This window comes from Anoplophora glabripennis, unplaced genomic scaffold, assembly GCF_000390285.2.
Source record: "Anoplophora glabripennis isolate ALB-LARVAE unplaced genomic scaffold, Agla_2.0 scaffold49, whole genome shotgun sequence".
In the NCBI taxonomy this organism is placed as follows: Eukaryota; Metazoa; Arthropoda; class Insecta; order Coleoptera; family Cerambycidae; genus Anoplophora; species Anoplophora glabripennis.
Window position 1 is genome coordinate 1,370,928 of NW_019417201.1, and position 23,558 is coordinate 1,394,485.

At 33.0% G+C, this 23,558-nt stretch overlaps 1 protein-coding gene across 2 annotated transcripts in view; it reads left to right on the forward strand.

Annotated features, from left to right (window-relative positions):
* LOC108903866 (titin) overlaps positions 1-23,558 on the forward strand; it is a 121,590-nt gene that overhangs the window by 32,321 nt on the left and 65,711 nt on the right. For both annotated transcript variants that reach the window (XM_018706196.1, XM_018706197.1), the window contains exon 2: positions 22,405-22,602. In XM_018706196.1, coding sequence (XP_018561712.1) covers positions 22,405-22,602 — 198 coding nt within the window. The remainder of the gene's footprint in view (positions 1-22,404; positions 22,603-23,558) is intronic.

Genomic DNA, 23,558 nt, shown 5'->3' on the forward strand with positions numbered 1-23,558 from the left:
TGAAACTGAACCACGATAAATCTTGTACAAGGATTATGCGAAAAGCCAGGACAATTCTTGACAAATTACATGTTATGACAAAGTTTCAAACTAGTGCTTTGGGATCTTTTTAAAAATAACCAACTAATAAATCTTAGCTGGGATATAGAAACGATATATTTTCAATTCTCCTTCGGATCGTAAGAAACTATAAAGAAATTTTAGATGGAAATGACTACTGAAATTGAAGGAATTATTTTATAATAACTGTCGTTAGTAAATCTTAGGACAAATCACAGTAAAAAAAAAGTACTGGAGGAACATTTCAATCGCTCTGATAGAAAGTAAATTGATTAAATAGACTTTACTATTTCCTTTAAATGATTAATGTGTCTCTCGTCAGTATTTAATAAAACGATGGTGATTTATTGTTTTCTATTTTTGACAAATTGTCCACCAATACCAATGCTGAATTGGTTTTCTGTTAAATAATGATTTATGGTCAATAGCAATTCTCTTTTGACAGCTGCACATCAATGAGATTGGTAAGCTCATTCATTTTACAACGGACCCGGTAATTATTGGACAAAATATACAGGGCGTTAAAATATGCCGATAGTACTAGTCGAAAGAATAATTTTTGTTTCCCCATATAAATTTTACCATTTCATAATTTACGATTTAAATGACAAAGTTCCTTTGAAAAAGGTAACGTATTTTTATTCTTCCTCAGCCCTTGAAGTCTGTTATATCATTTTTTTTGACACCCTATATTTCTTTCTATCAATAATTATATAGGGTGCCCCGAAATTAATCTACGATATTCCTCAGCCCTTGAAGTCTGTTATATCATTATTTTTTGACACCCTGTATTTCTTTCTATCAATAATTATATAGGGTGCCCCAAAATTGACTAAAAATAAGCGGAACAGTATATGAACAGGGACGTAGCAAACCATGTTTAATCTGTTTGTAAATTTTACCATAGTTGATTGAGAAATAATAAATTTTTTAGATAATAGAATTGATTTAAAAATTTCGTTACATTACACAGAATGTCTATTCTGTACTTTAAACCATTTAAATGGATGACGTGAAAAAATTGAAAGTAAAACGAATTTGGTGGACAGCTAACATGCTAGACTGTACAAGTTATTAATAGGAAACTTAAATAAAATCTCATATCACTGTCCTCTTTGTTATTTAGTAATAGAAAGACAGAGAGAAGTTACTTAAATAATGAGTTTTCTGTAATGGCATGCTTATGATTTTTTTTTTAAATCAAACAAAAATTTGTATAACTCAATTAGCATTAACTTCCAATGTAGATTAGTATTTAGTGATAGAAGACTACACATTTTTTTTGCAAAGACAAGTCTGTCCAACTACAAATTGCTACATATTTATAGCACAAATCATTATTTTTAACTATCCATTTTGAAAGTTTTTATATCCTCATGGCAAATAAAGTGATTCTCAATTGTTTTCAAGACATATTTGTGCATGGGACTATATGTTTAAAAATTATGTTTCACATATTTCTAGCATGGAAAATAATTTTCTAATCGATTTTACCCCAAAGATACAAGATATCGAAATGATACAATTATATCTTTTCACTGTAAAAATATCCAAAATTACTCAAGCAATTGAAAGGTCCACATATAAAAAAGTTTAATAACTTTTACAAACTTTTACAGTTTGGTACGCTATAAAAAAAATATTTTTTCTCGTATTTGGTCACAGCTATATACCTACATATCTTCGTCTGAGTTTACTCAGATATACAAATATCACAAGTTATGGATATAATTATTAATTTGCGTTCCTTGAAACTCATTGGATTAAGTTCAGGAAAGTTGATCTCCTCGGCAGACATCAGTTTCGCAATCAGTCGCAAATACGTGGGAGTATAAATACAACACATACTTTGACCTACAGATTTTAAAAAAATACCGCTTATGGTTATCTGTTATTTACATAAACAACTAATTATGGCCAGAGGAAGATTTTTTAATGAAGGAAATCGAATTAAGGATACTGATTTTTTCATAGATGTCTGAGACTTGTCTAATCGCGTGTTTACTTTGTTTTGTCTGGTGACTAAACGAAGTAGATAAATACTCATATAAACGGAGAAACTATGCAACAAACTTAAAACTATAAATTATTTAGCGAATACTTAAATAACTTAACGGTAATTATTCACCTTCTGATTGTAGCAAAAAAGATTAGTTTGTAATATATATATTTCAGTAGATATTATCTGTGGTATAGTTTACAGACAAATAAAAAATATACAAAACAGATTCGGTGGTTGAAAAATATCGTATGCAACTCATACTTTTTTTGCTTACCTATCAAAAGTAAGGATTTTTTCATAGTTTACTCGATAGAAAAGTTACTCATTTTCCAAAACCTGAAAATGCCATTTGTTTTCGTCTCTTAAGATGAAAATCTCAAGATTATGACTAAAGTAACTACTTGTATTTTATCAATTATAATAATTTTGGGTAGAATGCGTGTTATAAAATAATTATTACTACAAAAAATAATTATTAGGTACTATTACTGCACTATAGGTACAACTCGTTTTGAAAAATAGCATTTTTCGTTCGAGAACTTGTTCACTTACGAAGAAAACGGTATTTTCATATATTGTTACAAACTAAACTATTTTAAACCCATGGGACAGACTTCCCATAGTATAAATAAATGTTGTTAAAATGCTTTGGAGAATTGTCTTTTATCTTCCAAAGGAGATCAGAAAATTCATCGTTCTTCCCAACCGGATTGCTTTGTGTGCAATTTAAGAAAAATTTACTACTAGGGTAAGGGAGAATAATAAAAAATATGATATACTGCTACATAAACTTTCTATATGTGAAATTTTATGAAAATAGAACATAATATAAGGCCGGGATGGTGACTTCCTGACACACGATCCTACGCGTGCTTGACTGTAAAACATACAAAAGGTTTTATATAATTTCACTCCTTTATTCCTGCTGCCAGAATATACAGTGTTTCACGAAAATTTTACCATTATCTCTTTAATCTTTATAATATTTTATCTCAAACCGTTACCTTATGCATCTTTTTTCTTAAATTTTGCTGTTTTTATTTTCCTTATGTTCATGTTGTACAGAGTAAGTAAAAAACGTAAATTTTAATAAAATGTTCATAATTATCTTTTTCGAAAACTGTTATAAAATATTCACATTTTAATTATATGTCAAAAAGACATTTTAGTTAACTGGAATGAAAATAGTTATTTTTGATGTTAGATTGCAAAAAAATATCATTCGAGAATGTAAAAGATTTCGCAATCGAGTATCAAACAACATTTTTTTAACTGGCCTACAGAAATTATTGACATTCCAATTAATTTACTTGAGATGTATGTCACCTACAACTTACTGCATATACAGTGTATTCAAATTGGATCTTCCCACCTGGAAAATATCGGAATTACAGAAAACAAAAAAAACCTAAGACACAATCACCAATTGAACTTTTATCCACACATATGAAACGTGAAAGTCCACTAGTGGAATAAAGTAACTTTATTTCACTATAGAATAATGAAAAAATAATAAATCTGTAATAAATCAAATTTAATTTATTTACTCATTAACATTAACATTTACATTTATAAACGTTTCTTGTTTTGTCACATTTAACTTCCTTTCCGTTAATAACAACCCTTGTAGCATTGTTGCCATCATTTTCAGAACGCATAACATCTGCCGAAGTTTGTGAAGAATTTGCACAAGTTACGGATGTCTCTTCTTGTAAGGAACAGCTATATTTTCCTTAGATATTTCTTGCAATATTAAGTTTGTTAGATATAGACTCCTCAGCATAACTTTCTGCTACAGAGCAGCTCTTCCATCCACCATGTCGTTTGATGGTTGTAAAATCAGCACATTTATTGGCCAATAAAGTTGTTGAAGTGCGCCTCATACAATTTCCAGTATATGCTTCTGGATTTGCGATATTCAGTAATGAAGCAACTATTAACTTCGCCAATGTGTTGATTCCAACAGGCTGAGAAGTACATTTTTGATTGATGTATCTTAAGAAGAATCTGTCTTGTGTTAGGCGAATTGGGCGCGGAGAAATATAACTGGATAACAGCATTCACGCAAAATCTTCTATAATTTGTCAATTCGCAGCATCGACAGGCACCAGAAACTCCCATTATTACTGTAAACTAAAATAATTCAAAGTTTACTTACTACATATCTAACAACATGTAAAAGGTAAAGAGATATTACCTTAATCATTAAATATTCTTTATCGGAAGCCCCAGTCAAAAATTCTTCAATATGTACTCTTTCCAATACTGCAGCTTTTTTGCTTTGTATCCTCTCGATTCACTCTTTAAATAAGCAGCAAGCTTGTTATATTTTATATATTTTTATAGACCTTTATTGTAGAATACTACTATTCGATGTTGAATGCTACAACATCGAATACTTCGACCGCATAGATGAAACTGCATATTTTTGCTTCAAAGGACCCTGCACTAAACTTATGGGAATTGGTTCCCGGTCAAATTGACTGAAATTTCAGTATATTATACTTCAGGCCATTCTGAACAAATGTCTCCATGGGCACACAGTCTGGAAATGCTCATATTCAGAGGTACAGGGTCCCGAATGATTTTAAAACCCATGTACGCGCACGGAGAGCTAAACGGACATTAAAAAAAAGAAAGTATATATTCAGGCCAAAAAAGGCTGTAAACGCCATAATCGGGGTAAAATTGTCCGCTCTTTCCGAATTTGATACTAGTTTTGAGCTACCGCCCTTCTAGGGGGTGGAAATGGGGGTTGAAAGGGAGGAAATCGCAAAACTAAAAAGTCAGTGAACAGGAGCATTTATAAGGGCCAGAATTGGTCAAACGGGGGACTTTTATATTCTCGGGCCTCCTAGCGAGCTCTACCCCCCCCTCTCCCCACCCTCCGGGGTTGAGAGGGGGTGGAATTGAGAAATTACATGGGACCTTGTTTGAACGGAGGGAAATAGTACTGGGTCGCTGATTCCATTTCTGAGGTCGGTTTTCACTTAAGGCCTGAGCAGAGTCCAATTCGGGGCCACGTTTTTCTCCTCTTTTGCTTTTGCCAAGGAGTGTTTGGTGGGGATGATGGTGCACAGAGTCTGGCTGTTGAAATGGACTGTTAAGTGGCCAGGGAACTGATCTCTAGGGGGAAACTCTAGGGTCTCGGAAAATCAGGGCCCGGAAAATTCCAGGGTCCTGGAAAATTAGGGCCGGGAAAACTGAAATTCGGGAAAAAAAAATTCTCGGGGTTTTGAAAACTCGTTTTCGGGAAGCAAGCTTTTGGGGCAGCAAGAAACTGCTCGTGTCCCGGAAAACTCTTCGGTCCTGGAAAATTAGGGACCGAACCGAGTAGTTTCTTTTTTTGAGTGTCCGTTTAGCTCCGAATGGCCCGCAGTATAACATACTGAAATTTCAGCTAATTTGACCGCGCGCCATTATTCCATGGCTAGAAATTGGCCTCAATGATTTGGGATCGAGGGGGATTATCCCTCTTTATCCTGCCTCATCTCGTGTAGGCATGGACAGCCTTCGTAGGTGGGCCCCATCCGTCGTCTACCCCGACCGCAAATGCGGCCGGTGTAGGCGCTTTGTGGGACCTCCTTTTGTCCTGGCTGGGCCCCGCCGGCTAGGGCCCTTTCTTCTGGCGCTCTTCTTGCTTCGCCGGCTCGTCTGTGTAAACCCCGGGGGTGGTGTCATATTTATGTGTGGTATGATTGGGTAGGGCAGTGTGGCTATGCAGCCTGGGATGCGCTTTGCTAAGGTGGCCCTTAGGCTAGCGCGGGAGGGGAGTGGTAAGGAGGGTATGGGGGTGTGTGTGTGTGTCGTTGTCTTCGTGCTAATTTGACCGGGAACCAATTCCCATAAGTTTAGTGCGGGGTCCTTTAAAATACGATAGCATGACTTCTTCGTTTATTGTCATTACCCTCCATTTTTCCCTTCATCCGTTAAATTCGGGGAACACTTTTTCGTAATGTTCCCTGGATTTCGCTGGAATGGAAAATTCTTGAGCTTCTTCAAAAGCAGCCACAGGAACATAATTACTTTCTTGCATTTTTACCAAATTCAGATAAGACTGTTTATTAAATAATAAACAACGTACCATAGTCACCAGTAGGTATAACAAAACCCACCACGTTTCATTGAGTGCTAGTAAGAAATATCAAGTCGTGCGAATAATTTTTTAACAAATTCCAATAATTCTGACTCCACAAATATGATTGTGATGTGATTATGGATAAAACGTTGTATTGCATTCGTGTTTTAATTGCCTTTTATCCACCTAAGAATATTAAACGCTCGATCTACGTTCTCGCGATTGCTAAAAAACTATTGTTTTGACAATAAATATCATGTAAAAATTTACTTTTAACGACAGTTTTCGGAAAAAAGACTTTTGTTCCCGAAAAACCTATTACTTATTAATTTGAATGGATAAATTGCGTCAGTAAAAATATTGTTACGAAATTGGTTTTTGCATATTTAAATGGTTTGTTTTTACTCGTTGTGGCAAGCAAAAAAAACTATTTAATTTATATTTCAATATATGTACTTTAATCATTCATAGACAGCATTCAAATGAAATGTATGAAAGTTTTTGAAAGGAGTCTCCTAGATGGCATCTAAGGAGCAGTCATTTTATCTCTGCGTTACCTACTTTTATTGAAACTCTCCCACGTAACGTCCTATCGATTTTTAGTGACCTTTAACCTCTCTCAGATATTCCACAGGTTCGGTAGCGAGCTATAAACTCCCGGATCAATATTATTTTTGCCCTTGCAGCTAAATTTGTCCTACTCCGTGCCATATATTTAGAAGTCTAACAGGAAATTGTTCAAATTGCTTGCGCATTGTGAATAAACTCTGTTCTTAATAGTCCAAGCATTCTGTCAAGGATTAATGTTAAATTTGCAGAAATTATTACCTGGACAAAAAAAAATATGACCGTATAGAAAATTAAATTTTAAATTGAGTTTCTTGTTCTTTAAACTCGATCCAAAATGGCGAACATGGTTAAAAAAATCGCAAAGTTGCAAAAAACTGTTTTTTCTAAAATAACTAAAAAAATATAGCACGGATTGAAAAATTTTAAATGAGAAAGTTGTTGGTTTTAAAAAGATCTATCGACTGATTTTTTGAAAGTATACATTGCTTTGTTACTTTTCGAGATATATCGAAAAAACCGTTAAAAATCTTCTCTTTTCTCTTCTTCTATAACTCGTTTACATTTACGTGCCCATATTTGCTATTTACTGCAAGCATAGCCCGCGGCAAGCCAAAAAAGTACATTTTTGAAAAATTTAAAAATATTAATTATTTTTCGAGATATATCGATTTTTTGAAAAAAAGGCGCTCTCGAAAATTGGCTAGATCTTCTCAGCGGATAGCCCTACAGTAACGATTTTCGGTTTATTTTCTTCGTAAAGAGTTATATTATCATGCTGTTAAAAAATGTTGACGATTTTATTAATTTTAAGGATCAAAAAATGACTTTGAATAAGTTGCACTTTTTTGGGTATGTTTTTTTCAAATTACTATTTCAATTTTTATTTTATGAAAATGACTTTTAAAGAAAGAAAACTAAACATTTACGGGTCTATTTTGCTTCTAAGGCGAAAATGCTATAATATTCGTGTTTAGCTACCCCAGATTAAGTACAAAAAAATAATAAAAATTGAAATAGTTATTTGAAAAAAACATACCCAAAAAAAGTGCAACTTTTTCAGTCATTTTTTGATCCTTAAAATTAATAAAATCGTCAACATTTTTTAACAGCATGATAATATAACTCTTTACGAAGAAAATAAACCGAAAATCGTTACTGTAGGGCTATCCGCTGAGAAGATCTAGCCAATTTTCGAGAGCGCCTTTTTTTCAAAAAATCGATATATCTCGAAAAATAATTAATATTTTTAAATTTTTCAAAAATGTACTTTTTTGGCTTGCCGCGGGCTATGCTTGCAGTAAATAGCAAATATGGGCACGTAAATGTAAACGAGTTATAGAAGAAGAGAAAAGAGAAGATTTTTAACGGTTTTTTCGATATATCTCGAAAAGTAACAAAGCAATCGATACTTTCAAAAAATCAGTCGATAGATCTTTTTAAAACCCAAACACTTCTCATTTAAAATTTTTCAATCCGTGCTATATTTTTTTAGTTATTTTAGAAAAACCGTTTTTTTCAACTTTGCGATTTTTTTTAACCATGTTCGCCATATTTGATCGAGTTTAAAGAACAAGGAACTCAATTTAAAATTTAATTTTCTATACGGTCATAGTTTTTTTTGTCCAGGTAATAATTTCTGTAAGCATTTCTCTATAATGCTTGGACTATAAGCCGCATTATTCAAAGCGTTTGAACTGACAGGATACAGAAGTGTTCAACTTAAAATTAAAAATCATTTTAAATATGCTTTCAAAACAGAGTTTTTTAAATGTTAACTGAAAATATCGTACCCACTTGAAAGTTATAACAACCAAATTTACCTTAACCAGCTTTAAATCTCAAATTTATTTACGATAAAATTAAAAAATTTTCATTTTCACCGGTTTCAGCAATATTTTGAAGCTAATTTCGAAAAAATATTATTTGATGTAGTTACTGGGACTCGCAAACAAACTTTCCATTCTTAAATTCAAAACCCCTCAACCTAGAATCAAAAATAACTATTCACTTGTACTAATATACTTCCGTATCGTGGTATTGATAGTATACGCACGCAATTCGCTTCACTTTTGATTCTAATTGTGTACCAGGCATAATTAGTTATGTTAACGAGCGTGTTAATTAGCTTACAGTTCTAAAACTACACCAGACCGAACAGATAGGTGTCACTGACTTGACTGCAAAGTCGGCCAGACAGAGACGTTCGATTTAAGTTTAAGCGCTCATTAATTACCACTTTTTACTAAGTATTAAGACAGCGGAGTAATTAATCTTTCTGCATGTAATAATCTCCTAGATAGATCTACAACCGTGTGGTAAGTTATACGTACATTGCTGTACGAAGTGTAAGATTTTAAATACAGTGCAAAGTACGATCTTCTTCTTCTTTTACCTGTTGTTTGGTTCTATGCAAGTCCCATAGCACCGTGGCCTTACCAAACCTACTGTGTGTCCCACTGTCCAGTCCTATTCAGCAAGTAATATTGTCCTTTTACAAAGTCCAAAAGCTCCCTTGTCGATACTTCTCTCAGCTCCTTTGAACCGAATTTGAAACATTCAAGTAAAAAATCTCGCGCGCTACGAGCGCGACGTTCACGCGCATGCGCGGGCCCGGCGCTCCTTCTCCCGAGTGCATACTGTTCATTAAGTTTAACTTTCATTGCTGCTAGCGCGTTTATTACATGAACTATCAATGTAAAACTTTTTGGAAATGAAAGTTTAACGCTTTCTTTAAAACAAAATGCGTTTATAAAAGAACCTACCTAAACACTAAACAATAACAAACCGATATTGATATTATGTAACGAAAGAACAATTAAATTTTAACAAAAGTAAAGATGTGTGTTATTTTAGGTGGACTTTTATGAAGTTTCCCTATTCTTAAAATTAACCGTTGTCCCGAGATATTTAATTTTTTTCAAAAAAATGGAGAGAGCTGTGACTAGCTTCATGTGTATTTTATAGTAAGAAAGATAAAGTAACAATATTTATAGGGGGGATAGCTAGACCCCTAAACATTCTATCCATACTTTCAAAGTGGCTTAATTGCATACAGGGTGGTAGATATTTAATGCCGAGTTTAGTTAACTTCAAACCTTCATAAGTCGGTTTTTTTAAATGGAACACCCTGTATGTTTTTCTATATTCTGATACATAATTTTATTCTCTTTCGAACGGTATCAGGGGTTCCCTATACCTATCTCTTCTAGTTTTTAAGTTATCTACTATTTTTTGTGCAATCACCTAAAATCATGTAATTTCTTGCGAGGATAGCTGTGGAATTGTTAGCAAAACTTCAAAACAAACAACTAAACTGTAAATTTGTTATTGGTCTCTTGCAGTGACAGTTTAATTTAATGTTTATAAGAAATGGAAAACAATACATATTGAAATGCTGATATTTTAAATTTATTATTCATTCACGGACGTTGCAATGGGATTATAAGCAGAACATGTACAGTTTTTAATGAGACATATCCAAATTTCCCACCAATGAGCAGAAAAAAGTTAAGAAGAATTTTAGCAAATCAACTACAGTATGGTCGAATTTGTACAGAAAGAATTTTACCAAAACCAATAACTTCAAATGAAGATAATGTAATAAATGTGCTGGCCTATTTTAATATTCATCCAGAATCCTCAACTCGTGCCGCAGAGTATGATTTAGGCATTACACGAACTGATGATATGCATCCATACAAATTTAAGCAACTTTCTGCTCTTCATCCGGGTGACGCGACGCCGTGCAACGTGTACAATTTTGTGAAACGATGTTAGTGCGATATCAAGAAGATCCACAATTTTTGCAACATATTGCATGGACAGACGAGTCAAAATTTACAAGAGAAAGTATTTTTAATAGACATAATATTCATTTGTGGTCATCTGAAAATCTTCATGTTATCCGGGAAAGAAACTTTCAAAATAAATTTAGCATAAATGTTTTTTGTCTAATTAAAGATAACTAAATTTCTTAGCATATCTACGAAGAAAATTTAAATGCCGACAGATATCTCAATATTCTGCAAACGGTTGTGGTAGATTTTCTAGATGATATACCTTTAGACCAACTAAGGAAGTGTTGGTATCAATTAGACGGGGCTCCACCTCAGTCACAATCAAATCGATCACCAGCTGACTGAAATGTTTGAAGATAGATGGATGAAACGCCTAGGACCGTGGAATTGGCCAGTGAGGTCTCCCGACCTCACTCCATTAGATTTTTATGTTTGGGGAGTAATAAAGCAAAAAGTTTATTCTACACTCGTTGCTTCAAAAGGGGATTTGATTGCTCGAATACGAAGAGCGTTTCATGAATTGCCTGCAGCTGAAATTGCAAAAGCGGTGACTGATGGTGTTATCTCTAGAATCCACAAGTGCTTAGCTGTTAATGGGGGTCATATTGAACACTTATGATTTTTTTAAGTCATTTTTTTATCTTAGTGCATAATTATTATCAACATATATATTTAAAATTGTGTATTACTATGTATGACGTTGATTTTTTAGAATTATTCTTAACTTTATTCCGCTCATTGGTGGAAAATTGGGATATGTCTCATTAAAAACTGTAAATGTTTTGCTTAGAATCCCATTGCAACGTCTGTGAATAAATAATAATAAATAACCGGTGACAGTTTAGTTGTTTGTTTTGAAGTTTTGCTAAAAATTCCACAGCTATCCTCGCAAGAAATTACATGATTTTAGGTGATTACACAAAAAATAGTAGATAACTTAAAAACTAGAAGAGATAGGTACAGGGAACCCTGAAACCGTTCGAAAGAGAATAAAATTGTGTATCAGAATATAGAAAAAGATAAAGGGTGTTCCATTAAAAAAAAACGACTTATGAAGGTTTGAAGTTAACTAAACTCGGCATTAAATTTCTAGCACCCTGTATGCAATTAAGTCACTTATTAAAGTATGAATGGAAAGCTTAAGGGTCTAGCTATCCCCCCTATAAATATTGTTGCTTTATCTTTCTTACTATAAAATACACATGGTTTGAAGCTAGTCACTGTTTCTCTCCAATTTTTTTTGAAAAAAATTAAATATCACGAAAACGGTTAATTTTAGGAAAGTCCACCTAAAATAACACGTAGAATCCAAAATTGCAATAATATATAGGGTGTTCCATTTAAAATAAGCAAGTTGATGGCGGCGTCCGGTATAACCGGAAGTGGTAGTGGACGCCATTATTTTAGTTGAGAAGGGCATGTCCGAAAACCCTGTATTCCAAATTTTCAAAATTCAAATCGAAGTAGTCTCTGAAATAATTCTAATGGGCCGTCACCACCTCTGTATACTCTTCCCCCTTTTCAGGTTTTACGACCTAATTCGACTGGAGTATCAAGGTGTTTGTCCCAATCGCTCTCTTCCGATTTCAAGAATATCCCACTATTAACCAAACACTCCCTATCCGCACGTCCAGATTTAGATCCTGCACCCACAGAATCCTTTTACAAGAGACCCGTGGGCCATACTTAATAAAAAAAACTTTTAACACCACCCGAAATACGTTCAAACGAGTCCATTCTATTTCCGTAGGAATCCGTATATTACATTTGAAAACAATTTCAGTCACATGTTTAAAGGTCTTACGTCGGTCGATATTTCATGTGCTTGGCTCTATTTTAAGTTACTCTACGAGATCTCTAAAAATAATCCTTCCATTCATTGTCCAAAAAAATACAGACTTTTCACGTGGATCGCGGTCACGTTTTTATAATTAAGTCACGCAGGAGCACATTTCGGTTCTGATTTATTGCTTCGCGGGTACGTGGTGGGGCGCTGAGGTCTATAAATGACGGGTCATTCGGCGGCTGGTAGTCATTTTAATGGTTCAACACCTGAATATCTTCTTCTGTCTTACGAGATGGAAAGTAAGAAACCTAAGGGTAAGCAGGTGCATCGAAATATTAAAAGAAAATTAATTATTTGTTCGTACTAGAATAGAGTTTATATGAATATTCATTGGTTACGAAAATATTTAAAAAAACCGAGAAGGCAAAAACATAAGCTAATTTTAAACATACTTAAAACTGTGTACTTAAAATAAATACCTTTTTATTTTAGTTGTATTTCAGAAAACGTCAGATTAATTTCAGAGAGTGTCAATCCCGATTTAGATAAGTGAGTTATATTATAATATTACTTAAATGTCATATCAGTTCTAAACCGCAAAATTACTTTCAAAGAACATCATTTGTAAAAGGGCGATTCACTATATTTTGACTTTGATTTCTTAGTTTTTTAGAGTTATAAAAAAAATGTGATATTCAAAAGTTGCATGATTTTTTATGAAGTTTTCGAAAATGATAGTCGAAAAGCAAATGAAGTCCAAACAAAATGACCGCGGATGTTAACTTTGTTAATTTAAATGGAACACCCTGTATATGTTTACATATTTGGATACAACGTTCAGTGTCGATATTTTGAAATGTGAATACAAAAACCAAAGTTGAAATCGCAATTATTGTCACCAAAGCTTCGTATCCACGAATTCAGTATACTTTTTGTCAATATTCTTAAAAAATTTGATAAGTACAAATGTTTATAAAAGGATAAAATAATACAGCTGTAGTGCTGTAGTGTTATTGTGAATAATTCCGATATTTTCTATAAGAGACAAAAGTATTTAAATAAAGTTTTAAATAAAGTTTAAACTAAACATGTCAATAATAAAAAGTAAAAAATGTGAATTCAGTGAAGTTACATCCTTTCTATATGAATTCGTACCCTTGATATGTTGTACGTACTTACAGTCCCTTTTTTTTGTAAATTCTCCTTTTTCCTTTAAAAATGGCATAACAGGTAACACTTTCTTTACATTTTCATCAAGAGTACGACTGATTTGTGGAAATCCTTTTTCTACTAAGACTATGTCTCCATCTTTTAATAGTTCTAATAATTCAGATTCAGTAGTGATTTGTGAATCACTGTTTCTTCCAAAATTGATTACTGATTTAAAACTAATAAAGCTTCCTGCTATCATCACACATTGGTCAACAGTTGGTGGTATTTCAATATTGAATTCAGTGCAATCAATAATCACTATAGTATCTTTATAGTCTGGATAAAAGCACTCTGGCATTGTTCCTTCAACAATATCTTTTTCATGCCAAAAGACTAAATCAGCTGTTCTCTTCGCTAATTGTTGTAAAACAGAGAAACATATTTTTGCCTACGTACATTAAATAGAATACTGATCGTTGATTAAATAGCAACTGATCGTTGCGAAAACTTAATTTTCAATTAAAAAAATCAATAATATTAAGTTTTCAATTGCAGAAAATTCCACCCTAAGTTCCGTTTTCTCTAGCCGTAGCGCTTTTGTAGCTCTTAGCTACCCCCTCCATGCTTACGGCGAATATGGTAGGTCGTGACAGTGACAGGTAGTACTGTCATATGCCTAAAAATTGACAGGCACGCCAATTAATAATGTATGTAACATTGAACGACTGGATTCGTTCATTTAATCCTAGCTCACAGGACTTATTAAACCATAAAATATGAGAATTGTAAGGTCTAAATTAATTGATAAATATCAAAAAGATTTAAAAAAAAATAATAACTTGGCAAGACAGTATTTAAAGCTAAAATAAATTTAGAGAATTTAAGGGCGCCAAAATCTTTAAATAGTGTTTTCCACAGACAAATAATTTCAAACATTTAATAACTGAATAATCTAAATCTTATCAAATAATAGGAATGTTATGTCATCTGGGTATTTTCAAAGACGCCGCAGTAAAATGAATAAACAGGTGCAAAAAAACGATCAAATGATCAAGGTTTTAGGTACTGAAATCTACGAAAATACTAACTTTTTATATCCAACATTTACTTACTTAGTCCTACATATAAAATTGTTTACTTTTATTTATAAGTACGTGAAAATAATTCTTAAAATGTGGGGTTAGGATAACAGCAAACGCATGTTTTACAAACGCTTTTTTTAGTTATTATTACTTTTGTTCTACACGTTTTACTTTTCAAGATACCTAAAAATGCCAGAAATGTAACTATTTCTCGGCCAGGGATATGGCCACCTTAAGGAGGCTTCAATTCGAATAAAAAAAAATTACCTAATTTAAAAAAAAATTAAAAAGTATGAATCAAACTAAAAGATCTGACACGTTGGATCGACAAAAAAAAATATTGAAGCCGGTCGACCGTTCGAAAGTGTAGCAAAAATTTTGTTTGTTTTTCCGCTGGATTTCTTATATCTTATTTTTTTACGATAAAAAATTTTGATTCTCATTTTTCGCGAAGATTTAGCCATTAGAAAATCATCTAAAAATTTATGATTTTTTTTACCTTTTCATTTTTGTTACTAGTCTACATGTTTTTTAAATTTTTTGGTTGCTAACGACACATCTCTGCGATGCCCTGTCTACGCATAATCTCAATTGATTTTAAAACGCACATTTTTTGACACATTCACAGCCTCGAAAGAGATTTGTCCTGTGATGAAGGTTAACGCTGTGGCAGAAGGGGACCGCTAAATCTACACACTGATCTCTTTTAAACCGGACGCGCCCTGTACGACGGTAATCCTCGTCCAAAAACCGAAAAGGTACATGAACCCGGCAAATCTCAGACAATGCAATTGCCGTTGGGTTGGGTTTCGTTAGCGATTCCGCAGTGTGGTCTATTTTTAATCGCGTTCAGCCTTTTATCGGGATTGTATGGGTATAGTCGACAGAAATTGGCAAACAAGTTACGTAATATACGTGCGAACATGCCAATGACGTCAGGGAATTCTGATCTCGTGCTTCCAGATCAAAAATAAATTCGGATTCGTTGGTTCTGCGGAAAATTTGGCAATTTATATTTGACGCGTCTGTAATATTTCATATTCATTGTATTTAGAAGATATGTATATCAATTACAAGCAACTCGTTTCGTACAAACAAGGAGCTCGTTTAGAAGTTGCCAGAAAAAATACTTAATACTTTTTCGAAAACTGTATTAAAAAAACATGTTTTGTGTGACATCTAACAAGTGTCAAAACGAATATTTTTTGTCTGTTGAACGTAAAATACATCCAGGACGTAATAGTATTTATATACGGTGTTCACAAGGAAGAATAGTTATTTATTGTACAGAGAGATCGAGAATGATTGACCGGATTCTGAACGTACCCTGCCTCAATTGCTATCAAAACTAATTTCTGTTTGCTAAAATTACTTTTTTTTCCGTGCGATTTCATGGTGTTCTGTGGCGATTTCACAATTTGACGTTCTGTTCATTAGCGCACGGATTTTTTGGCTTGAATATTATTTTGTAGATTTTGTTGTTACCTGATATATTTTGCGACAATATGAAACAGTATTTTTCAATACTACAGTTAGAGTAGGTGGATATTATACGTGAGTAATTAATTTATTGCGCATGTTGTTCCTTAACCTAATCGGTTTTTTAATTTAGGTTAAGAACATGGCATTTTCATTAGAACATGATAAATTTCTTCTAGAGGCTTATTTTCGCAGTGGACAAAACAATGATAATGGTTGGAAATATTCGATGAATTCGTGTCATTTACAATTTCAAGAAAAATTTCCAAATGATGAAATTGATGATTATGAAATTTTTTCGAGACACGTGAAGAGATTAGTGGAACGCTTGCATAACACTGGAAGTGATTGTAGAGGAAAATCTCGATGTAGAAAGTATAGGAAGTTTTGGAATGTGTTGAAAGCCGCTTACGAACTAGTCCAACCAAATCATTACGTCGGTTATCTGCTCCAACCGGTAATAACAAATATTTATTCTAAAATTTATATCATTATTCCTAAATTGTTTATAGGAATATCATATGGATCATGCCATAAAGCAGTAAAGAAGTTGCATTTCCATCCTTATAAAGTTAGTGTTGTGCAAGAACTACTTCCGTTTGATTTTGGAAAACGTGTTTAATACTGTAATTGGTTTAATTGTATGAGACGCATTTCAACAACTTTATTGGCCAATAAAGGTGCTGATCTTACAACCATCAAACGGCATGGTAGATGGAAAAGCTCCTCTGTAGCAGAAAGTTATGTTGAGGAGTCTAACAAGCTTGATATTAAAAGAAAAATCCAAGGAAACTATAGCTGTTCCTTACAAGAAGAGACATCCGTAACTTGTGCAAATTCTTCACAAACTTCGGCAGATGTTATGCGTTCCCAAAATGATAGCAACAATGCTATACAAGAGTTGTTATTAACGGAAAAGAAGTTAAATGTGGTAAAACAAAAAATGAAATGTCTATTACTATAAAAAATGTTAATGTTAATAAGTAAATAAATTAAATTTGATTTATTGTAGGTTTATTATTTTTTCATTATTCTACTAGTGAAATAAAGTCACTTTAATCCATTAGTGGATAAAGAATCACATTAGACGGCTCATATGTGTGGATAAAAGTCCGATTATAAGGTGATTGTGGATAAATAAATTTATTTAAGAAATTTACTTTAGTGGCAACAAAAAAAATAAGACAAACGAAACTAATTACTACTATGTTTATCTTATGTGTCGTTACATAACGATCATCTTGCTTGCAAACAAAATTAGTTGTATGGGAGATACGCAAAAGATGAATGGATAAACCTCTTGTAGGTTTTATTGCTTCTGGCAGCAAATTTTCGTCAGCTGTTCGATTTATTGGCAAACGTTCGAGAACCACCAAGTAAGTTTCATTAGTCACGACTGGAAAATTGGCTTTATGTGTATTTCTAGCATGCACCTACATATTTATTCAGCAGGTCTCGCAATACTTTACCTAAGTATTGATCTGCAATCCACCACAATTAGTTCTGTGCCTAAATTAGAAGCACTTCGTGATGTTACGAACGATTTATAGATCGATATTAAAAGTAGGTACTTGATTTCTCAACTCCATTCACTTAAGAGTTTAAATCCAAGATAAAAAAGAGTAGAAAAATTAAATTCTTAGATGTGCAGGGTGTTCATTTAAAACTAGTTCACTGTGTATCTCGAAAACCAAAAAAAAAGGCATCTAAGTTCAGTAAGAAACCTTGTGTAGTGTATATAGATTACTTAAACGAGTATAAACGATATTACTCCTTATAGCAATATACGAGGTTTGGTCGAAAAGTAACGGGAATTGTTAACATTTCTCTTTAGTTAAAAAATACCACAACTGTTGGACAAAGCCTCGTATATCACACGTGAGAGAGAAATATCATTTCAAGCACGTGAGTATTTGCCACCTCACACGTCTCTACAACCTGTTTAAGGTCTGTAGTTTACGTCTGGGAATAGAAAAATATCGATTTATCTTTTCATTACTTGCATTTTTGCGGCAATATAAGGCTCTAAATGTTTCACGATATCGGAGCTGTATTAAAAGTGTCATCAGGCGTAAAATTCGTGTCAAAACGAGATACATTATTTATTGGTCATCGAACTGGCAATTCATCATGTAGTGCAATCGATTTGTTTGTGACGGAGCAATCAACTTGTACACAATATATTACGTAAAGTCGTTTACTGATAGTGATTATGTCGCTCGCAGGAGGCTGACTTTCGCAAGATCTGTGTAATGGGATAGAAATCATTCCAAAGTTCAATCAGTGCTAACGACTGTTTTTAATTATATAAATTAATAAATATTGGCCTCGATAAATAGTGTTTTTACATGCACATTTTCCATATACGTGGTCTGTTCAGAAAATAACCAACCTTTTTGATATGCGTTTGGCAGCATTGCGTTGCGCATATCCTCCTTTGGTTAGCATCTCAATTCGATCATGCCATGAAACTTTGACTGAATAATTGAACTTGCAAGTTTCAGTAAAATTTGTTCTTCGTTTGATGACCGAACAACAGAAAGAACATTTATCAATTTACAATTTAGATTTTTTCAAAATTTGTAATTTTAAAATACTATGTTTTTTAAATTTTATCTGTATTTAACAAAGAAATTTATGTCCAAATAAAAAAAATTAGATTTGTTTAAACAAAAATTATTTAAATATTTGTAATAATTATAACAAAATACATTCATATTCAGGGTATTGAAATATATAAGTACGTAAACAAATTTTTTCGTTAAAAACATGCAATAGCATAGGGTAAAATATACAGTATATTTAATGCATAAATATGAGCAAATTAGAGAGTTGGCATTACGATATTCGAATTCCTTGGCTCGCGAGACATCGGATTAAAAAAAAATGATCGAAATTGGTCCATTAGAAGCCGAGATAATGCAATTTTTTTGGTACTTTCGCATTTTGAACCTCCGAATTCAGTCTCGGAGCGAAGGCCCCTCCCTCACTTTTCGTGTTTTGAGTCACTCATCGCGTGTGCGAGCGACAGCTTTTCCGCTGATTTATCTATGTTGACGATAACTTATGGGTATGGAAATTTTTTCCAGCTTAAAACTCGGAAAAACGAAGCCACTGGATCAAAGATTAATCTTAAATTGTTTATAAATTAACGGTAAATGCCGATAAACTTTGACCGCTTATATCTCGAGAACCAATAAACGGATTTTTTTTTAAGAAGCGTCTTTCCGAGTACTTTAAAATTATAATTTTTGAAAAAAACTAAATTGCAAATTGATAAATGTAATCTAATTGTTTAAAAATAAAAAAAGGGTGTTAACTTCAAAAATTTACTGTGACCATCCTAATCAACCGATTTCAATTTTTCGAAAACCATTTGAAAGGTTGAGCGGCCTTTTTATGTGATAAAATTTTCAAGTAGCTAGATGCTTTACTTGAGGCTGTGCAAAATTTTCCAAAAATTTTTTTGCGAAAACTATTGAACCGATTTTAATGAAATTTGGTGTGTTGTTTTATTACACTCTAAAGTTTTTTTACCAAAATTAGAATGCCGTCGGAGCAATTAAAATATTTTAAAAAATATATCCAAGAAACTTGATTATTTTGCCTTTTTTCATCAAGTACTGCTATTTTGCAACCACGGTAATAAATTTAAACATTTTTATCTTACAGTACATTATGCAAAATTCAATTCCTCTTTTTTCCTCTTCAATATTCTTCCAAAATGCTTAGGTTCCAAGATATAAGTAAAAAACTCAAATAAAATAGGTATTTTTTAAAATTTTTTAAACATTTTTGCAATTTTGAAAATGTTCCGGACCTTGCCCAGATCTAGGGATCTACACTTTTATTTTGTGAGTTGTACTGAAGGTATTCCAGCCAAAATTAGCTTGACCCCTCTTACATCCAAGAAGTGGAATATTTCAACAGATTCGTCCTGGTCTATATCAAGTACATCGACTACGTTTCAAATTAGATCAATTTAATTTCATAATAGACGCATATTTTTCAGAAATCATCGATTGTTTTTGAAACAGTTAGAAATTAGAAAATATATTTAAGAAAATTTGTTATTGTTCACAATTTATATGTCCCTAATAAAAATCGAGAGAGTTTAAGTCAGGAGATCGCTGTGGCCATGCTACCGGTCGTTTCCGTTCAATCCACCGTACTTTTTGAATTAAAGCAATATTGAACAATTTTGTCAAAAATTTAGGAGGCACACCATTGTGCAGAAACCACATTCGTTGTCGATCGTCTAAGGGCACATCTTCGAGAAGTCCAGATGGATCATTCAGAAAAAAATCAAGATCCTGAAAATCATCCATTCGATTACCTGCATGAACAGTCCAAATGAGTGACCGTCGATAACGATAATCCTAATCAAAAACTCAAAGAAAAATGCTGCTGGAAGTAATCATATTAAATAGTATAAAAATTTTCAAATTTTTACACGTGTATTTTACAAACATGATCGTCAAGTATAAGTGGAGGATTTTGTTGTGAATTTTGTTGTAACAACCATTCATAAAATCTAACTCATAACATTAAAGTTAGAGATTCATGGATACATACACACCAGGTATTTGTCGAACGATTTGTCTTTTGGAACATGCGGGAATGATTGTTTACAATATTTAAAAATTTGCTCTTCGGTTGCTACACTAGGATGTGAATTTCTGCGGTCAGGAGACCACCATTCGGTCGTAAATTTCCCTTTTCAACCCTCGTTGAACCACCGCGATAGAGGTAGCAGGATTTATCACATGTCTATCAAAAACGTTCTGCCTACAAAGGAGAAGCTGCTAATGTATTTCCTCTTGCCGCCCCCATAAAATTAAGATAATATACATTAATTCTACATTGTTACACACTTGGACTGATACAGATAATAATACCAAATAGACATTTGTCAAATCAGATCGGCTGAGGTTAGCTCATGTTTCAAAAAATATATATATTTTCGTATCATATCTTCATATTACTCTGAACGATTTAAATGAAATTTATTGTAGCGTATTCACGTAAATAGACCTTTTATTGTATGTAATATTAACCTCGTGGCATTAACCAGTGGCTTGTTACTGAGGTGCTACTTTTTCGGACTTTAGAGAAGAACCTGATTTTTCTGGAAAACACCCCGTATATCCGTATATTTTTTTGTAAACATTAACACCCTGTATCTAGAATACCGAGTCCCGCAGGAAAAAAGTTTATAGAGCAAACTCTATTTATTTTTTGGTAATGACTCCAGTTCTGCAGTTTCTGTATTTAAAGTGAAATCACCCTGTATATCCCTAAAGTTACCCTGTATCTCAATCTTGTTATATTCAACCAATATTATATTTCCCCCAATAATTTATGGCTGTAATCTACATATTTATCAGCTACGAATTTGATATTAATACGCTGTTATTTACATTTACTTAACTTAGTACGTTAAATATCAATCTAAACCAAATGTGTAAACAGATTATTTTTGGAGTGTTTGTACGAAAATATGACTAGATGATACCAACAAAAAATCAAAGGTCGGAATACCGAATCATAAACGTAAAGCGTCGTTTGATAACCATTTAAGTAAATAAACACCAATTGATCTGAGATGTGCATCTAGAAATTATATTAATTTGTAATGGATAAAACGTGATTGGTCAATTGATTCGTATTCACATATCACTCCTACTGAGTTCTGGATGTTTTGATTTCCATTTAGGAAGAAATAATAAGTCTGCAAATCCTATAAGGGACCATGATACAAAAAAAAAAAAAAAAAAATTCACCTACATGTTTTACTATAGTCTCCAATTTAGTTCTAATCTCAATTTATAAAACCGTGTTTTCCCATATTCTTTAGAATACATTTTTTTTATCTATGAATTTGATAAATATGGCAATCGTTCTTTGCATGACTTTTTATTTATTAAAATTATTAAAACTAAATTTTATAGCCACACCAATTTTTAAGAGTAACTAAACTACATTTTTTTAAATAAAAAAAAGGCTGTCTTTATTTTTTAAAAAGCGAATTAAATTCAGGCCACTTCGAATTCAGTATTGTTATCTATGTTTTATGAGTAAGGCTGTCAGAACTGAGCCCCGAGACATAGGCGTGCGCATTATTTATTAAAAAGCAACAAATTGCATTGTCTACAATACACCACCATAAACACCAACGCATAGGAATTAATTACGCAACATCCGCACGATAACAAAGGCAACAGTATACTATCGTGACGTGAACGTGAAAAGCATTCTGAGGCAACGGCTCACGCTCGGTTGATCCGCTTGGCACGCCATTGAACTGCGGCTCTCTGACAGCCCTATTCATGAGCCACTTTGGAATGTTGATTCTCTATCCTCTAATTTCTTTTTTTGATTTGCCGTTTTTGTTTCAGATAATGAATACAGCGACAGCGAAGAATCCAGCACCACTACCACACAGAGATTACCCAAGGGTTACCAACCTAAATCGTATTACAACAAATTCTCTTATTCTAGTCAGTCAACGCCGAGAAGAAGGTACCAGCACGACAGTACCAAGTCCACGAGGAGCAGTAGCACTGCCAGCGAAAACAAAATTACGTTTAACGAAGGTGAGTACCAAATGGAAAATTAACTGTTACATACAGTGTGGCACATTTGTTCTTTGTATTACCACCTTGTAAAATCTTTATTTATTGTGCGATTTTAACCGGATTTTTTTTTAAGATGTACTACATCCATTTTTAGGAATAAAATTCCAATAGTTTATATTAGGAATTTTTTAAGAAAAAATATATTTACGCCACTGGATTCACAACCCGCCAAAACGGGCCAAAACCAAATTTTATCAAAATTTTTTAAATAATAACGATTTTTTAGTCAGATTACAAATCTACTTTTTTTTCATTAACTGATTGTTGCCCGTAAGGCAAAACAAAAACAAAAAAAATGAAATTAATTAAATTTTGAAAATAATGAAACTGAAACCAACAAAAGTTAAATAATATATTCTTGTCACTTCTATCAATTCACCATTTACTTCTATGCACTTCTCAATTCTTTTACGTAGGTTCGTAATTACTTTTTGTATTTGGTTTGGGGTCATTTCTGCACAGGCTTACATTATCCTAGCACTTAGTTCGTGTACAGCTTGTGACCTTGATTTATAAATTTTTTGTTTCAACAAACCCCAAAGAAAAAATCTAATGGCGTCAAGTCCGGGGATCTCGGCGGCCACTCGATTAAAGGACTATTTCGTGATATCCAACAATTCTCAAAATGTTTGTTTAATCATCCTCTCACCGCAGCAGCGTTATGAATAGGGCTACCATCTAATTAAAACTTCAAATTGAGGAGATTTCTTAAAGGCAAATCGTCTAATGCGTTCAGAAATTCATTATTAAGAGAATTTAAAAATCTAGTCGCATTCAAATAGCCGATAAAAAATAAAGGGCCAACCAATTATTCTATTATTTAGTATTCCACACCAAACGTTAACTTTTAATTGAGTCTTTGCGTTTATCATGAATTCTGGATCTACCTACATATTTGGTACATATTTTTATCT